The sequence below is a fragment of the Chaetodon trifascialis genome, chromosome 21 (assembly GCF_039877785.1).
Source record: "Chaetodon trifascialis isolate fChaTrf1 chromosome 21, fChaTrf1.hap1, whole genome shotgun sequence".
NCBI lineage: Eukaryota > Metazoa > Chordata > Actinopteri > Chaetodontiformes > Chaetodontidae > Chaetodon > Chaetodon trifascialis.
The window spans coordinates 19726843-19747390 of NC_092076.1; the positions used below are offsets into that span (position 1 = coordinate 19726843).

The window sequence follows — 20548 nt, forward strand, 5'->3', positions numbered from 1 at the left end:
CACTGTCCTCTGCAGGTTAGGAAGTGGCATCAAGGTCAAGCTCCACAAGTCAGGAAACAATGACAAATGACTTGTCTGGTGTCTAATGAGGAGTTTTTCACAACCTCATTTTATCTAAACATATAGATTAGGGCAACCTTGTCATCAAGAATGGGGATTTTCAACAACTATAATTTAGAATGAGGCTGTTACACTATTACAAAGACTATCTATTTATCATAATGATAATCAAACTGAAACTGATATGCAATGAACTGTGTTCCACTGTGACACTTTCAATCATTGAACTGATGTAATAAACACATCCTCAACAACTCACTAGGTTACGTTTTATGCACAATTTTCCTGAAATTACTAAAATTGACAATAGTATTGGACGATATGAAAGTAGAAATGTGTCCACCGATAGAGTTTTGGCAGTACCGTTTACACCACAGGAGCTGATCCTTAACTCATATATACAGACCGTAATTCAGTGTATGCACTGCTAGCCTGCTACACAGAATGCGAGTAGGTGTGTGGATGACATTTCGTAGCTGCTTCGTACTCCTCTCTGCTTGTTTGTGTATTGTTTTCCACTCTTTCATTGACACTGCAGATACGACCACACAAATGTAGTCCTGATAAATGCTAAAACAGTCATTATGGATGAGTCCTCCTCCTCCTGCACGCTCCACCCAGGCATCACTACTTACCTGAGTATTTCCAGTAGTGAGAATGTGTTTGAAAATGTGCTACATATGTGAAATAGCAACTCTGAACAATGTCCAGCCCGATTCTGCAGCAAACAGTTGGTGGTGATATTACACTTCCATTGCATATCTGTTGTTCTCATTTGGAATCTTAAAGCTTCCATTTTGAAAGAGAGTTTTACTGTTACTGTCTTTTGTTTTTAACTCAAGTGTTGTCTTATGTGAGGCAGTGTTTGTAATTAAAAGAAGAAAATAATCAAATGAAATAATCAAATGTAATGGAAGTATGGTACATACATATGGAAAAAATACTGTGATATCACCAATATCACCAACCCCTATTATATATGTAATTAACCTGTAGGCCGACATACATGACCAGTCAAAAATATTCTTGGTGGTTAACCAATTACGGTTACATCCCTCATTCTGATATATACTATTACAGTGATAAAAAATCATATATACTGTGATAGAAGATGTTGGTTATATCAAAAACTGGACTGCACAATGGTATTTTACAAAATAAAATATTATATCATCACAATTCCATTCCACTGTAAGTTAATAAATGACAATCTTGAATTATGGCCCAGTCCTAACTGTAATAGCTGATAGGAAAGCAGGTGATTAGGTTTCATGATGATGGAAAGCTCAAACAGAGTGCCAAACAGCATGCAATCAGCGTTCACTGAAAGCTTTATCATGACTGATATCAGTGTGAAGGTGTGTGTATGTGATTATGTGTACTCATTCACTATAACTCTTGAGGGTTCTATTTTAAAATGTGACTGTTTTTTGCCAGGTTGGCAGAGAAGGGCCATGCAAACCCTCTATTTAATCTGTGCCTCTTTGCAAATAGACATAAATAAATAAACCACACAGGAAAACTATTCAAGACTTCAAGTACAGGTTGAGAGGCTCAGACAGTGTGTAGACTGTGGTGGGAGGAGTGTACAGGCACAGGTACAGTGTCTCAATCATCCTCCCGTTTTCAACTGAATCAAAATCACAGCCTGCCTACTGGGTGACAGCGGCAGTCAAACAACAGCAGTAACAGCAATGGTGGTTGTCATAGTGGCTGTAGTGACATTATGGTGGCAGTAGCAGTGGAAGCAGTCACGGAACAAGTAATTCTTCATGCCATAATGACTGTAACAGTAAGAGTTCTGTGGTAATAGTTACTGCAAACAAGACTTTATATACCACTGAGGACCCCAAGTCATGTTCTCAGAGACCTCAATGACCTGAGGAGTTAACAAACCACAATTATTCAGAGTTTTCATAGCCTGATTCTGTTTTGTGTGAGAATTCATAGATTTGATGACCATAAGCCAAAAACATAAATAAAAGTAAAGGCATTTCAAATAATATAACACCAAACATTCAAAACAAAAAAAGAAAATAAGAGGAAAAAAGATTTATAGCCTTTTTGGTGGCTAGCTAAAAATCTTTAAGGAGGAGGGGTTTGAGGACTTTGGCCTCTTGACCTCAGCAGTTTTAAAATCCCCACAGAACTGAAGCAATGAGAGCAATAGCGGTTGTACTGCAAGCATCAACAGTAGTAACGGGAGTGGTTATTGCATCAGTGGAAGTAATAACAATATAAGTGACAAGAATAAAAGAAGGATAACATTGTAGTTCTAGTAGTGATATCAGCAGCAGTGATAGCATTGGTGTAGTAGTAGTAAAAGTAACCTCAGTAACAGAGTTTACTAATTTCCCACTTGTCCATCTTGTGCTTTTGAATATAGATGATTAATTTCGGTCTACTTATAGACAAAGCTATTCCGTGTAAAACATGTCTGAAGACTCTTCACTTGCCTTACAACACATAAAGTTGTGCGTCACTTCTGAAAAACAACGAACAAATATGCAGACAATTTGAAAATTGTCTCTCTCTCTCTCTCTCTCCATCTTGCTAAAGCTGTCTGAGAACTGTGAAATACTACAGAGAGGTGACACACTGTGCTCCACTGGCCTTCTGGCAAGTCTAACTGCACTCTGCAACAACCTGCAGTGTTGGAGCCGGAAAACTATCTCCATGAATGCTTTATGTTTGGGTCTGTTGCAGTTAGCCTTATCAGACAAAGGGTACCGAGACTGTCAAATGGCCCGAGGGCCCCTCCAGCTGTCATTGAAGGAGAGAACAGCACACTTCCCATCATGCTTCATTTTTCTCTTCTAGCTGAACACAAGCGATTTGTGTGTACTGTGTTGGATGGAAGCTGGTCAGCTTTGAAATGTCAAATAATCCTTTCTGATCATGTTGGAGATTAAGAGAGCATGCCATCATCTCTCTGTCTCTCTCTCTGACAAACACACAGACGCATAAACACACAAAGACAGGGTGATGATGACACATACAGACCGAAAGACTCTCTAAGCAAGAGCAACATAAAAACAGTAGAGCTCTGGGTCTGGGTCTGGGTCTGGGTCTGGGTGTGTGTGTGTGTGTGTGTGTGTGTGTGTGTGTGTGTGTGTGTGTGTGTGTGTGTGTGTGTGTGTGTGTGTACATGTTTTGGCAGCCTTACAGACATCTGCTGTGAAGGTCAAGTTTCAGTCTGTATGGATCCAATCAATGGAGGCAGCAACAGAACACCCCTCCCTGCTTTCATCTGCTGCACTGGTGCACACACACACACACACACACACACACACACACACACACACACACACACACATATACACACACACACACACACACACACACACACACACACACACACACACACACACACACACACACACACACATAAACACACACGCGCATATATATGCATGTGTGTGTGCGTATATATATATATATATATACACACACATAAATATATACACACACACACACGTTTGTATGTATGCATGTATGTACGTATGTACGTATGTATGTATGTATGTATGTATGTATGTATGTATGTATGTATGTATGTATGTGCGTATGTACGTATGTACGTATGTACGTACGTATGTATGTATGTACGTATGTACGTACGTATGTACGTATGTGTATATAGGCAGACCGACATGTGTGGAGAAGGAACCCTGCCCTTGATTGTCAAAGAACGATCTTATGTTACATCTCTGGTTTAGCTGGCCTTTATCAAGGCGGCACAAAAGTCTCACAGGCAGACATGTGCAGCCCTGCAGAGACAACATATCACACACTCAGGAGGACTGCACACACACTCATATTTGGTCACCTTTGTGTTGAATGCTTGTGTTTCTGCAGTTTAATTACTGAAGGTTTTGTAAAACCTCAGCTACATTTTGTTAAAATTCCAGACCTAGTATAAGACACACACAAAAAAACCATGCAAATCAAATGGGCAGAATAACAAAGGAAAACCACAAATTAAAAAGGGAAAAATAATTTTCCTAGTGCACATTTCATTACAATTCAGATATTTTATGGTCTTAAACTAAACTACTTGCTGTTTAGATGCAGGAGCTTCACATTTTGTAAGGGTTTCAGCTATCTTGAAAATCAAGAGGCTTATGTTCCTGGAATTCCTATGCTTTTTTCTCTGCATGCATAAATTACCTCAGACAAATTCTGTTTGTTTTATATTTTCAATTCATTTTACTTAAAATGTAATATAACTACAGAAAACAGAAAAGGGAATGCAGAAGACACCAATGGTCATGTAGTGCTGCTTTTTGGCATAATGGGCATCTTGGAGGCAACTGTGCAGTAGTTAAAGCTGTAACAATTTACTGCTGAAATATCAACAGAAATGTTGGACTTCACACACACCACTACATCCACTATCCTCCACAGGGGACACGCACACAAATATACAACTTTACCAACAACCCTGGTGAACTAGTTCTGAGGTCAGGCTTCTGCAGAGATTTGAGCAAGTTAGAAAGTAACATTTCCAGCAGCGCAGGAAAAATGCCTATTCAGACTGTGGAACGCCAAAACTTAACAACCAACCAAATTCCAAGCACAGGGCTTCTAAAGTAAGCCTTTCTACTTCATGGTGGTAGGTTGAGTAGTAAGATACATTCTACACTCTGTTGGGCAGTGTGATTTTCCCTCCTTGGACACAGATGACAGCTCTAGCTTCATTGGGCTTAATTAAAATCCTTTTTTAAAAATGTACGTCTGAAATTTAACAGACTACATGGAGTTCTCCTGAAAGACCCTTTCTCGCCATGTCTTTGCTGTATGTGATTCAGTGGCTGGAGCCTCCCATCCAATATCACAGCATGTAATTCACAAGCATCATTACACTGCAGGACTCCACTACTCCCACACCTCAATACATAGAGGTGTACATGAGTATGTGCAACTGTTCAGAGCTTGGAAACACTCCAAACACACACCTGTTTCAAGGTGTGCATGCTGGACCTTTATTCCAGTCCCTTTTAATTTTCTGTCTCTCTCCAACAAAAGAAGAGACAAACCAGGTCCTGAGTGTGAGTATATGTGTGTGCACAGACATCTGCAGTCCACATCTGACTTTTCTTTGGAGCCTGAGTGAAATAAGAGGACACAGTAGAGAGCTGAGGAAAGGCACTTTACTGACAGGATAGCGAGGTGAGGGCTGAGAGAGGGAGGGAGAGAAGCCTGGCTGCATGGCTGGCAGAACAGAGAGTCTGCTTGTCTGTAAAACTGTACAGCTTTGTGGCTGCGACGGCTGACTGACTACCCAAAGATGATACATGTGACAATAGCGATGCTACTGTAACTGTATACCACTGTGGAGAGCTATTAAGTACTTGACAACATATATGCACATGTATGTTGAGAGAAGATGAGAAGTTTTTTGATATTGAGTATACTGATAAAAGTCTAATATTTATGTATTGGTAACTTTTACTACATATTACAGCTTAGCAGAACTAAAATATCCAATTGTGATTGAAAACTGTGAATCAGGACCTCAATTATTCAGGGCTACAAAGAAGGTCAACAGCCACATTATCATTAAGATTAGTTTAATTTAGTTTATTGAAAATAAGCAGAGCTTAAATGACAATACTGGTCAGAGAGACATTGTGAGCAGATAATTTCTCACATCATTCAGCCCTGTGGACAACATTTATCATCACTTTGCTTTGTCTCTTTGTCCCCATGTTTTTCATGCTTGTTTCCACAGTCGGGCTGTTAATGAATACTCTAATGATACTCTAATTTGAATTTATATTCGAAATGTAAAAAAACTATACATTTGATTGTTAAAATTAGTATGTGATTCTGTACTGAAAATCTGTTGAAGTCCAACAAATTTACATCTTTCCGGTCATAATGTCTGGTGAAAACAATTCCCAGAGTTAGATGTGAAAATATTCTGGCTCTACACAGTGTTTGCTGCTTCTCTGATATCCTTTCTGCTGTTGCTCCTCTCCTGATTCAGTGAATTAAGAGTTTATTTCAATCAATCCAGAGTTGGTTGTAAATGTTGGAACAGTGGAAAGACAAACCAAGAGGGTTTTGGTGAGTTTTATTTTGTTCCTATTGAGTTTGAATGAAAGGTGTTTTACAATGATAAAATTAATGTTTCTGAGAACTATGACAGTGGGCAACATTATGGAGGAACGACAATGTTAATCATTTGATTAGTCAATCATCAGAAACCAGTGTGACCATTTTGATGAATGACTTATTAAGGAAGAAAAACAGCAAACATTATCTCCTTCGAACTTCTCAGTTGAGATTCATTTCTACTTTTCTCTGTTTATTTCATTGTTAATTGAATATCTTTGGATTTTTGGACTGGTCGGACAAGATGGATAACTTAGAGATGTTATCGTGCACAACTGATGACCACAAATGTGGTGAACATTTTTTCACAATTTTCTAAAATATTCTAGACTAAACAATTTGGTGATTAACTGAAACAGTACTTAATTAATCAATCAATTAATAAATTATTTCATAGTTTACACTTTACTGATAATAAAATAATCAGTAGTTGTAGCTCTAGATACTACTAGTGAGAGGCAATGCCCTTTGCTCTCTGAGACAAAATACAAGAGACATGCAGCCTGCTGACAACAAGAGGATAAGCTCTGTGTGAGGGAATCTTTCCTCTCCCCGGTAACAAGAGTTAACTTGTTTAATTGTGGCTCACATTCCAGCTGAGACATGTCAAATACTGAGTCTACTCACAGCAAGGTTGAAGCAATATGAGTTTTCAAGGCCAATAAACAAAGCAATATTCAGCAACTAAAGTCTTCATCTTAATGTTCATTATGAATATTCTTTTTCTTAAAATAGGGAGAGGTTGACTCATCACATAGAATATCTGGAAACACAACGAGACTAAAATGAAGAGAAGGCCAACACATACAACTAAATAGTGTAATATATACACACACACACACACACACACACACACACACACACACACACACACACACACACACACACACACACACACACACACACACACACACACACACACACACACACACACACACACGCACTACAGAAAGACACAGGCTTTCAAGGTCGCCTAAAGTCACTCATTTTATCTCATCAGCTATTTAAATCAACACAGAATTAACTATCAGTCAATAACACTGACAATGATATCAATGAAATGCAGAAAATGCATGAATCCTTACATCAAGACAACGCATTCCCTACTATTTCCTACAGTATATTGTAACAACAGGCTATTTGTCAAAGTTGTTCAGGTAATATTTATGTCAGTAAATACATGTTGACAGTAAAGGAGATGAAAGGTGAGGAAAGTTAACTCTACACCACCTGGAAAGAGTTAGCTAGCTGCGGACTAAAAGGATCAGTGAACAGGAAGAGAAAGAAAAAAAGACAAAAACAGACTTTTCTGCTTCACTCTGTAGTGGAATATAGGTAGAGATCCTCTGATTCAGAATAGTTGTAGATTATGGAACTGTTCCACACTGTTACACATATGTTGGAGCTGATGTAAGATCTCCAGTCAATTGTGAGAACTGGCCAATGCAATCAAAAGTCAAGCATATTTTTTAATTTAATTTCTACTGCGTCCCTGCTTATATACACTGATAGCGTATACCATATACTTGCAAGGTTTGTATCCAGGCTTTGCAGTTCAGTACAGTACAGTGTTGGGTACGGCAGCTTTATGTGAGGATTCAGTTTAAAGTAGGTTGCTAAGACTAACCTGTGGTTCCAATTTGTCAAAAGCAACAATACCGAAACAAACAACAGTTTATGTTCCTATAGATGATTATGGGTAGGTATGAACTGTGTTACACACACAGTCGGGAAACCTACAGAAGCCAATTTTGTCCCACGTTGACTCCAGTCAACAATCTGTTTCACTCTTATAATAATAAGATAATGAATTACTCGTGTGAAAATTTTTACACAATGACACAATGCTGCAGCTAATGTCACAGCTGCAACCAGCTCTGAAAACACTGAACCCTCTGTGGATGATGAAACTTTAAGCGAGGCATAGACAATGTCATTAACATCTTAAGGTAATTAAGTAGTAAGGTTTTCATTGTTTTGGATGATGTTAGCTTAGTATTAGTATGAAACAAACAGTACATGAATTGCTATTTACTATTTACTGAGAAAAATCACAGTATGTAAGCAATACAGTCGTGAAGATAACAACAACAGCAACAACAACATAACAGACACACTGTTACTGCAGAGAGAGTAAAGTACTGAAAAAAGGTACCACTGGGTAGCAGTATGAAATTTCAGGTACTGGTTCAAATGTGAATGGTACCCAGCCTGTACAACAGCACAATGCTACTCTACTGGGGTCAAAATTTGCCATTAGTTAAATGATGCTGGTGTTTGTTTTTGCCACTGACAGGCTCAGATTGTTATAACAAGTGTCTGACAACACTACACAAAGGATCACTACAGAGATACCTTTTTGCTAAAGAGTAAGATCTGCTTTGTTTAACCAGAAACAGTTGTTATATCACTCCCACCAAAGCAACCACATTTTTTACAATTTGAACATATATATATTCAAATTTAGAATATTCACTGACAGCTCTATACTCGACATGACAGCACTATATTCCGCCAACCTATGAGACCTATTTGATTCCTCTATGCATGACGTATTAGATTGTGATCCACGTGACATGCAATTCCTCTATAGGTGGATTCTACTCTATATGACAGTTTTCTGTGGTAATATTCTACTGTACTCCGTGGTATTCTATTTGGCATAGTTAAATGCTATGTAGTTACTGAACACAGAAGAAATCATATTTATAAATCATACATTTTGTTCTAATCCTGTGTCAAATCAATTCAGTTGGTATAATCAGATACATCATTTCTTTCATACGTTTATTCTGTCTTGACTTGTCTTCTCTGGCTCTGTGCTGCCGTATTGTGCTGTAATCCGGTGGTGAAGGAGTTAAGTTCTGTGCAGTGGGTGAACTCAAAGGAACTGGCGTTCACGTGGCTAAGCCGCTGTTGCTATGGGAGAGAGGCCAGACAGAGGAGAAAGAAACCCCTCTCTCTCCGTCTCTCTCACATTCCCATTTTCGCTCTCTCTCGTTCTCTTTCCCTCCTCCTCTGCTCTCTCGTTCTCTCTCTGCCAGAGAGCCTGGCTGGCTGGAAAACCAAACGACTAATGAGAGTACACAACTCTCGCTTTTTCTCCTTCTCCATTTTTCAAATAACATTCCCTCTCTCTTTCACTTCAGCTCTTTGAAACATCTCTCTCTTCTCCCTTCATCTGCCCATCTCTCCCTTATTTTATCTCTCTCTCTCTCTCTCTCTCTCTCTCTGTCTCTCTCTCTCTCTGTGTCTCTCTCTTGCTCTCTGTCTCTGTCTCTCTCTCTGTCTCTGTAATATCAGACATGCAGTCAGTGAGTCATGCACCAACAGCAGAAGGCCAGGATGAATATGCCAGTCCTTTTGAATGCTACCAGGAATTAAAGTCAACACAAATTTAAAGACCAAATAAAAGAGACCAAGCTCAGAAAAGAAGCATATATATGATTAAATATAGCTACCAAAAGCACTGAGCTATAGGTGAGAGAAGAAAAACAAAACCAGGACACTCATTGTTGAAGGACATGAAACTCTGTTATGTTTAGCACAGCAGATATGATGCAGAGCGTATAGCTATCTCGCCTCTGAATTCATCAGGTTACGCAGTGCAGAGAAAACCACCACAACATTATCAAGAAATACGCAATAGTGCAGTTGCTTCTAGGACTAGAACAACAAAATCACTTTGTCTGCTTACTCATTTAGTGAAAAATGTCTATCACAGATACGTTGTCAAATTAACACTCCACAAAAGTCAAAGATAGCTCAATTTCTGTCCTATATGGCAAAGAAAAGCAGCAAGTCCATACATTTCAGAAGCCGGGACCAGCAAATCACATTTTTGCAATTATTTGGCTTGAAAATAGTTCCCAATTCAATTTCTTTCAATTGACTATACACTTAACCAGAAAACTGTCTTAGCTCTTGTACTTTGACCTTTATAAGGGAATGTGATTTCAACCATAAATGGAGCTCAGACTCAAACTGCAGTAATAATTTGCAGTATTTGTGATTATTTTCTGCACAAACAACACTCACTTCTGCTCTTTACTGCAAAAAAGATCTATTATAAACCATGTTAGTTATATGTAATACATATAATCCAGTTCAAATCCAATGGGCGTAAAAGCATGCCTTGGGACAGGACAGAAGAGACCAGGAGCAGACAGGAAATGAGAGAACAAGTCAGGGTGGACTGGACAAGGATCAGACTGGGAGAGCAGTACAACGTACAATATAACAGCACAGAGCAATACAGAAACTAACAAGACAAGGCAGCCAGGAGGGAAACAACAGAAAAGGACAGGGACTGGGCTACAGATGGGAGTTTAATAGCTATGACAGAGCTAATCTAATAATCCAAGTGTCTGTCCATAGAAGTAACTATAACACAAAGTGTTGCCCGCAGAATAGTGGCACATCACAATATGCAATTTATATTATTAATAATGAGCTTCACTTCCAATTTTCACTTGAAGCTGCTTTCTGCCTTTTTGTTGCATGAAGAGAACAAACTGTTCTTGAGGACAACAGGGACCCTGTTTGAAATTCAACTAGAGAGACTGTAAGCAGGCCTATTGTCATTCATCCTTCTGTAGTGTCCCACAGGCACAGAGCAACCATGTTAAAATAATGAATTAGTTGATGACAAGATTAAGTGTATTACATTACGGGGTCAACTGATGTCAGTAAGAACAGCAGACAGACACATTGCACAGACAGGTAAGGCAGCATTCCATCAGTCCCAGCTTTCTCCAACAAGGTCAGAGCAAGTAACGATTACAAGTTCACCTCAGGGGGTGGACAGCAAGACGAACTGCTCTGCCTGTGTCCCAGTAACAGAAATAAGCAGAATACAAACAAGCAGTGGGTGAGATCTCCTCTTCTACTCAAAAGAAAAGATACAGCCAAACTAGATGAACACACATGAGCCACAGTTGCTCGATCCATTTGGGAGATGTTCCAAACTGAACTAACACAACCTCCTCATTACTGGCTACACTAAAATAGCCTCCCTCACATTCTTTGGTAAAACAGTCTAGTTATAGGGCTGTGCCAGTATTCCCTGACAGCAGTGTTCAAAAATACACAGGACAGCTCTGAGTCCAACATATGACTTGGACCGATATGATTCTTTCAGTGGACCTTAGCATCGCTTACTTGTGAAAACACACAATGCACTGAACTACAGTAGCACTTAGGAGTAGCAGAATGCTCTTGGGGTTTAAGGAGAAAGCTACCGGTGATAGATACCTTGCTTACAATGCTTGACCTGAAACAGACGTAGCTTTTTCATTTTTTCTGATTGACTGTGCGCATGCAGCCATAAAATCTTCAACAAAGTCATGTTTTGCATCTGCTGATGTAATTGAACTGAGAGCTCTTGCTAGTGTGCTGCCTCTCTCTATCAGAGGACCTGTTCGTTGATGACTGTGTGTGTGCCACAAAAACACAGCAGAATGTTTTTGGGGTTTTTTTTTCAATTTATTCTGCTTGGGCGCTATGAAAAAAAAAAAACACTTTCCAATTAAACTGCATCCACATTTTGGCAATTTCAGCAGCATTCCACGTTTTCTGGTAGATTCCATTTTTATTATCAAATTCCACAATTCAATCTGTGTTTTCTGAATCACAGAAATCACACAGGCACAGGCATCAACATGAACCCTGCTACACCTGACTGAATGGACCACTTATTCACCGTCACTGGTCTTACAATTCTTGTGGGCAAACAGCATGATGACAGTTCTGAAACCACTGTCAAATATCTCCTAAATTATCATTAGAAGTCTACTAAACATTTGCTAATTATTAGTCTGTAAGTATCTGACTAGACAGAAATCCATTCTTGGGTGCTTGCTTACTCAAACTTAAAAATCAAAAATCACCTCGCTAGGTGAAAACTGAGGTCAAGAGATGAAGATGAGCTGAGATGTGAGACCTGTTTAATACTGTAACGAGTTCAGATCAGAGTTTGCATATTGATTTCAAAATTGCTCAATAAGGCAGACAAATATCATAGAATTTACCATGAAGTCAAAGTATAAGACCAACAGATACAACAATCAGTCCAAAACTGAGATCAAAATGGTGGTGAATGTCATACATTTTACAAGCCTCTGGTGCTTGGCAGTAAGTATTTGGATTTATCAAGTTCCAGTGGTGTTCTTTGGTCAGTTTTCTAAAAGACATGATGATCTTAAACATTGCATGCATCTAAAATGCAAATTCTATTGGAGCCTGCTTGGTAAGAATATAAGTGGAGAACAGTACACCATTCAGGTCTGACACAATCTACTACTTAACAGCTGTTCAGTAGTAGAGCCTAATGTATTCCCAGGGTGATCTGGGAAGCCTCTGAGCCTATAGGAGACTTTATGGCTGCCCTCTGTCGCACTGTGATGTAGTAGAGCTTTAGTGCACTGTGTACATGCATGCATTTGTGCATTTGTGCGTGTGTCCGTGTCTGTGTGTGTGTGTGTGTGTGTGTGTGTGTGTGTGTGTGTGTGTGTGTGTGTGTGTGTGTGTGTGTGTGTGTGTGTGTGTGTGTGTGTGTGCACGCGCGCGTTCGGGAGAGATGGGGGAAGGGTACATCCAGTCAGCAATTTAGCCAGTCCATCCTGGCTTCAGATTACATTTTGTTTCCTTAGGCACCAGGAAACAAACCACGAACACTCAGTGTATCCAGTTACTGCACTGCCCAAACACCACATAACCTGGATGTCACATAGCAGTACTGCAGCTTACCATGTGAATATCAACTTGGTAAATACAGACTCATGACAAGTCCTTTTATTACACTGATAATCCTGAAATATATTATTACAGGTTCTGCTAAATACTAAAATGCTGCCATATGCTACTGAGAACCTGAGGAGTTTCTGTGCTGCCTGTAGATATCAGCACAAAGACATATGCACTGTGAACAATGGGATGAATAAACATCACATCTGAAGGCTAATCAGTGAGAATAAATCCTGTAGATGTAGTAAATTAATACATTTTGTACCTCAACCTGTTTGATATGACACACAAAAACACATCAACCCACTACACTACACACTAGACTACACTAACACTGTAAGTAAAAAAAAAACCAAAACACTAATTTAATCCGATTAATCGCTTCATTCAAATTGATGGCTTTGTTTGAAGATATTTTATTTTTATCGTTAAGATGATGATGTAAAAAAATATGACAACAACCCTTCAAACCATCATTCAAGAACATCAACAGAAGCTCTGAATGAAAACAAATTTGCTGTTAAGCCCCTTATATTTTACTATGTATTTCCTCCTTGTAATTCAATACAATGCAACTTAGATCCACTCTGGAATAGTAACTATTTATTGCCAAGGCTTAGCATATTATCTATTAGTTACCATTCAGTTCTGTTTGTGTACACAAATTTGACAGACAGCTTAAATTTCACTGAACACTTTTTTTCAGAAGTGCAAACTGAAATTTGCACAATGCAGTGAAAAGCATTCCAAATAATTTAAAGTAAAGTCAATTTTATACTGGCAGAAATGGTCAATATAATGGCACATATCTGCACCTACTGCAGCATCTACTTAAAAAGGTGAAAGCTTCCCTCCTGCCATGATTATTCTGTCTCTGGTTTGTGTTTGTACTGTAAACAATGCTGCTATTCACAACCCTACACACAGTTACACATAGCTTAGAAATGTTTCTAAGCTGGCTGAACTGCAACACTGCAACAACCATGCATGGATTCTGTATGTGGAAGGTTCTTCCCCGGTCACAGTCATTTTCTGCTGATTAGCCACACAGAGATGAACCTCAGGCCACAGCTCTACAAACAAACTAGCAGCCCTGCTACTGTACACACACGCGTGTACACACACACACACACACACACACACACACACACACACACACACGTACGTAATGGAAAACAAAGGCTCCTATAGGCAATGACCTGGCTGCCCTGCCCTTTCCATTGATTCATTGTGAATCCAGATGAGTATGGCAGTTTTATGCCTAATGTACCAGCTTAGGGTTCTGTTGTTGAGCTTTTTCTTTTAGCTTGTATCAGTACCCCTCAAGTTCCACCAAAAACGAAGAGTATGCAAGACAATTACATTGCTGTTTAGATGCTCTGCATGTCACTGCTGAAGTTTCAATGGTCAGGAATCCATCTCTGTTACCATTTGAACTCCTTTCTGTCATGTATTTTTTCTGTTGTCTGTTTGAGACTGTTCCTACAGCACCAATACTGGGTCACTGCAAAGGAATTTACAATTCCATTAGTAGAGTACTATATCTTAATACATGCAGGTGTTCTTGAACTTTTTCTTATGCCAGCACCTGTATAAAGCATAAAGTACAAAGCATAAAGCATTCTTATTCCTCTAGAGCCACGCTCATTTAAAATATCAGGTTTATCAAGTGGGGAGAACTCAGACAACTAGGCCTCACATGGATTGTAAGATAGCACCTGCATGACTGCAATACATTTAGCTAAGATATACAGAAAAACTAAATTGGACTAGCACCTGTACACATACTATTAGTTCAATAGCAGCATCAAGATATGAAAATAAATACCAATTCTGAGCCTCTACCTGCTGTTTCATCATTTTGGATATATATCATGTTCACTAATTGGTTATGAGCTCATTGCATACTGTGGACTACGGGTTAGACAATGAAGCTACTGAACAGATGGAACATCCCAAAAGAATAAATAACGACATGAACAAGCAGTCAAGCAGCCTGCAGTAATCACTACAGTGATTCTTTATTACAATATGTTGCTATCACTGCAACTGCCACTGTCACCGTCATATTTTCTATATGCAGAACTGCCTCTAAAGCAATTAAGCGAAACACATCAGTAAGTCTAATATTATTTACTTATCTTCATTTTCATTCTTCAGCCTACATCAGCTCTAAGCCAGTCAAACTGGTTTAATCTACGATGTCTGTCTAACATACTACTACTACTACTACTACTACTACTACTACTACTACTAATAATAATAATAATAATAATAATAATAACAATAATAATAATAATAATAATAATGATAAGAGTTACCTGTCAAGTACAGTTATCATAGCTTTACTAATAGAGTTCAACAAAAATGTCACTGTACCTACTCAAAGGGGTTATTACTCTTAAAAACCCCAGCAGAGGTATAAATGCACTGATTGATGTTTTCTGTGATGCTTATTAACAAGGTAAGATGTGATTGTATACAACCCAGAATTGCCCTATAAAGTATGAGTGCTAACCTTGGATTACTGCACAAAGCACAGCAAGTTCCCATCATGTTCAGTGATCGCATAAAGTGAAAAAGTGCCAAGCTAATAAACAGTATTTATCAGGTGGAGAGCACTCAGACAACAAGACCTCAAATGGTTTGTGAGCTGGCATTTTCAAATTGCATGTGCTGTCCAACCAACAGTCTAAATCCCAAAAATAATCAATACATTTAAGACAAGGAAAAAAGTCAATTGTCTCCTATGTAAAGCTACAGACATGAAATAACCACGTTAACATAATAATCCAGTTACTGGTTAATGTTCTTTCAATCTACTAATCAATTAATTGATTGTTTCAGCTTTGTATTAGAATTTTTCGCTACTTGAAAACACTGTGCTGAGTTAATTGTGTATAACCACAAAATTAAATGTTATTGTCTTAAACCTTGTCTTAACCAACCAGTGTGAAGGATAAACCTTGTTGATTTGCCCAACAGATTTTAGACATTTGGCACTGGGTGGTAATCTCAGACTGGTCTCAACATCAATTTATTGTCATGTGTATTGACTTGTTTAAACGGCATTATCTTTCTAAGATATATAGTTATGAGCCAGTAAACCTTAGTGGGCTGCTGCAAACCCACTATACTCCTGCACTACTGGCCTGTCTGACCACAGACACTTGACAAAGGCCTGACAGCTTGGCTTGACACACTTCTTCTAATCTAATCTCCAATCCTTCTCCACTGTATTCACTCAGCTAGTTAAGCCCCTTGCTAATGAGACTGTGCCTATTGTATGGAATTAAACCAGAACACTACTAACTGCCTCACATCACAGACAAGAACCAATTCTACAAGAGAATTAGGAGGCTGGGAGCATGTTTGTTGTGCGGCAAAACAAATACACAAGCGTATAGCTGTGACACTGTAATCGATTCAGAAAATTACGTCACCTCAATACTCATGTCAGAAACACAGACAACTTGATGTAAACGCATGAGAGAAATGCAGAATAAGAGAATGCTATGAAGATGCGAAACTTGGAATTTATCTTCTGTCCACATCACATAGAAAGCGCCATAAGCAGTCAGTGACATGCTCGGACCAGTGGCATGTATGTGGTCTTAAATTCAGATTTAAGATACATATATAAAAACATACAAGAAATGAACTACCATCAATGGCTCTCAAGTAACACACAAAGAATGTCCCTACCAGAGACCTATGATCACTAAATGACAATATTTGATAGAAGATGTAATATGTACTGACTGTCCTGACGATCTAGCACATATTTACACTGAAATCACACCAAATCATCAAATGAGAAATGTGCTGGGGTTCAGCCAGCTATCTGCAGATAGAAGGATTCTGTGAACAAAAGAAAACGGGGAGCAGGCACATTGTACAGTGAGACAGTATGTGTATCTGCCAGCCAAGGGCTTGTCAGGGCAAATATTTAATTGTTTGCTGGTTTTGGCCTGTTAACCCATTATGAAAATAGCTCTTTCCTGAAGGAGGAGGAAAAATCAGACCAATATATTGCCAAGATTTTCATCCACCCCTGCCTGCCTGTTAAGAATGCAAAAATAACACGTCAAGAAGGAAAAACGAATGCTCCTGAAGGCTCCCAAATTGACAGTTCTTCAAATTGTAGACAATCTTTCACGTTAATAAAAACTGCCCATTGTTCAGCCCTTTTATGTTTTTACAAGTCCTAGCATTCCTGCGCCCCTGTCCAAGTCGAAGAGGTTGTTGTCCGCCAGAAAAACACAGGCAGAGGAGGCTTTAAGGTTGATCAGCACGCTCAAATAACTCGGATTGTGACCAATAACCACGAGGTAATAGGGATTAGCTAACGTAAAGGCTGTAACGAGGGGTAAATCTATAAAGCTAACCTTACCTCTGTCAGCTGATTTGCAGTATACAGCAGATTAAAGCATTTAGCTGCCCGGACTCAAATTCCTACACATGCTTTTCCAAATACTGCCGCTCTCAGAGGACACAAGATCGTTTTAAAATCCAGGTGTTTCTCGTTGACAAATTGCTCATTTTGAGATTAAAGCTTTGCAGTATCCCTTATTATGGTCTGAAGACACCGTGTACATAACTTCTATGGAGCCCACAGTGGTTTCTTCATTCTTAGCCCTAACTAAAGGTGAACATATGTAAGCGTGTCTTTACCTCAGTAAATGGTTTATGGGTGAGATAAGATTTTTCTGTAAATAAGCAGAGAACTGTCTGGAAAAACATTAGCTAGCTGTTTCCTTTCCCTAACCCTTTGCTGGAAGTCTGCCTCGCATTAACTTGCTTGCTAAGTGGTCAAATAACTAGTGGAGCTTAAACACGCAAAATAACAAAACATTTTGGAGAAACAATGAGAAATACAAGCAGTACACTCGCTGGTCCATAGAGCCACAATAACAACTAAGAGAAAGCCACAAAATAATTTCCGCCTGGCAAGCCTGCAACATTGCCTCGCTGGCTAGCCACCAACCACAGAGATTTTACCATTTGCTTTGCATGTAACAGACCAAAGAGGAAGACAATTTCAGCGTTTTCCTTACCGTCAGGTCGGGATTGTCGCTGTCACGGTGGTTAACGGCTCGTATGACCCCGGACCTCCACGGCCACCGACCAATGTCGCCAATTTCAGGCGGCTCGTCCCCGCTGACACAGAGGAACCGCTTCCCGACCAGCTCTGGCCGAGCCTCGACTGCCATGGCCCTTCGCTGGTCAAAACCCCCCCTCGAAAAAACTTCCCAACAACGACGCCCTTACAGACCTGTCATTTACGACATTAAACCAGCTCTAAAAGAATCCAACAACAGAAGGAAAATTTAAAAAAAGGAAAAGTTATTTGTCGCTAAACGCTGAAAAACCGACCCGGGGGATTTAAATGTGTAGCAGTCTCCACCCGCTCGAGCGTCAGTCTCCTTTCTAGTCAGCATGAAAAACGGTGGAACACTGAACCGCATCACCGCCGCCATCCATACTCGTGTTTCTCCGCTGGATCCCAAGGCATTCACAGACCGCAGCACGGCTGTGACCTTCCGCTCAATTGAACCATCGGCACTATTTTCGCAAAACTACTACAACCTCTCGTAATGGCAGAACTGCCACGACTACTGTTAAACAAATAAAAGCAACCTTTGCTTCTACCACATTAATAGCTGTGCTACAATTGTTCGTTCTAGTGCTACTGCGGGTATCACTGCTACTGCCATCAACCATGTCAGCTATTAGAATAGGTTAGACAGAAATTACATTCACTTAGGCTATTAATTAGTTAGCTTGCTCTGTTGTATATGAACATCATATCGGTCGCTCTCTTTCAATGTGGATTAACTAGTTTGTAATGTCTTCCACTGCAGCCTCCTGGACTATAAAGAAGCAAGACAGAGAATCAGTGAAGGAGAGAAGAATGAGGTAGAGGAACTTATGGAGAACAAGACCGGGAAGGATTGCGTGTGTGTGTGTGTGTGTGTGTGTGTGTGTGTGTGTGTGTGTGTGTGTGTGTATTCTGTGCAAATGTGGATCCATGGAGGATTGCACTTGTGTGCTTTTGCTTGTGTATGCTTTTGTGTGTGTGCGCAGAGTGTAGGGATCCTAAGGACAGTAAAGAGGTTTGTGTGCAGCATGTAGAAGGCAATCAGCCTGGAGCGACCTCCAGGGTGGGACACAAGAGAGGAAGAGAAAGCAGGAGATGGAATGATGGAGAAAGATAAGCAGGGGAAAATAAGCAGAGGAACAGTTAAAGAAAAGGGAGAAGATGCTGAAGAAACAGTCACACATGAGACAAAAGAGGAAAGAGGCACGAAAAAGAGGAAGAAGGAAAAGAAACAAGTTGAGCTGAGGTGGATGAAGAAAATGAAACAATTGAAAGGAAAAGCACTGTGGTAACTGTGAAGAAGTGAGACTAACATTTTTCTTCTTTTATTTACATGTTGTGTAATAGTTATTGAACAGATGTACTAGCATAAAAAGAGATGGTTTTAATTAGTATTCCACTTATTTCTGGACCAACAACTGCTGGTCTGATAGAAAGTATATTTCACTTTTGACCGATGTAAAATGATAGTTATCCCCTGCTTGCAATCTTTCTGTTAAACTTGGTTAAATCCCAGGATTTAAACCATGAAACTAATAACATCTGACTCATGGGTAAAATAGCAAAATAAATAAATAAAAAGATGTAAAAAAAAAAAAATGAATGTCAGGGCGTTCCCTAAATTGGCGGAGGACAAATCCGTTTTCAGCCCGTAACCATAATTATGGGAACATTTGTATTTTAATTTTTTCTTTTCTTTTCTTTTCTTTTACATTTTAATCGCACATTGCATATCAGTACATCAGTGTCATGTCTGTGTGTTACGTACAGAGCTGGAGTCAGAAGGTGGTTAGCCTAGCTTAGCATAAAGACTGAAAGCAGATAGAAACCGGTAGCCTGGTTCTGTTCAAAATTCAGAAATACACACTCAAATACACTTCACTGTTAATCGGAAAACAGTTAAAGCTTCTCCCTCAATCTGACCCAAGAACAGTAACAATAAATAAGCTAAAAACTACGAACAGGACAAATTTTCACTAACATTGTTCTTATTTTCTATAAACAAAAGGTTATACCATGACAATCATGCTTCTTTCTATCTATCTATCTATCTATCTATCTATCTATCTATCTATCTATCTATCTATCTATCTATCTATCTATCTATCTATCTATCAGATACATGTGGCTGTTAGAACTGATGATTGCAATTGAATGATGTTTGCTTAAGAAATTGTGGCATCACCCTTTAAGTAACTGCTCTCAAATAAGCAGGTGGAATAAATGGCCAATACAGATTCTTACCTGATTTGAACTGGCTTTCCCATAATTCACAAGGTACCTAAATATTACTGACTATTTGGGACAATGTGTGAATGCAGGTACGTAATGTTACTCAGACGACTGTCTGAAACCTTACTACAGTTACAGATTACAGTTGTTTCATTTCGTTAGACAGTGTGACACCTCCAGAGGGCTTCACAGGGATTTTGTCAAGTCCCAGGTTTCAAAAAGTGAATGGGGTACATCATTGGTCTGACTTTGTAAATACAAGAAATCAGCACAGTGTTTAAATTGAAAATA

General features: G+C 39.2%; 1 protein-coding gene across 1 annotated transcript in view; it reads right to left on the reverse strand.

Moving 5' to 3' along the window:
* Nucleotides 1-18375, reverse strand: part of jmjd1cb (jumonji domain containing 1Cb) — a 141068-nt gene extending 122693 nt beyond the window's left edge. Inside the window, exon 1 of the mRNA XM_070989876.1 lies at nt 17982-18375. Coding sequence (XP_070845977.1) covers nt 17982-18137 — 156 coding nt within the window. The 5' untranslated portion in view covers nt 18138-18375. The remainder of the gene's footprint in view (nt 1-17981) is intronic.
* Nucleotides 18376-20548: the final 2173 nt, after the last annotated feature.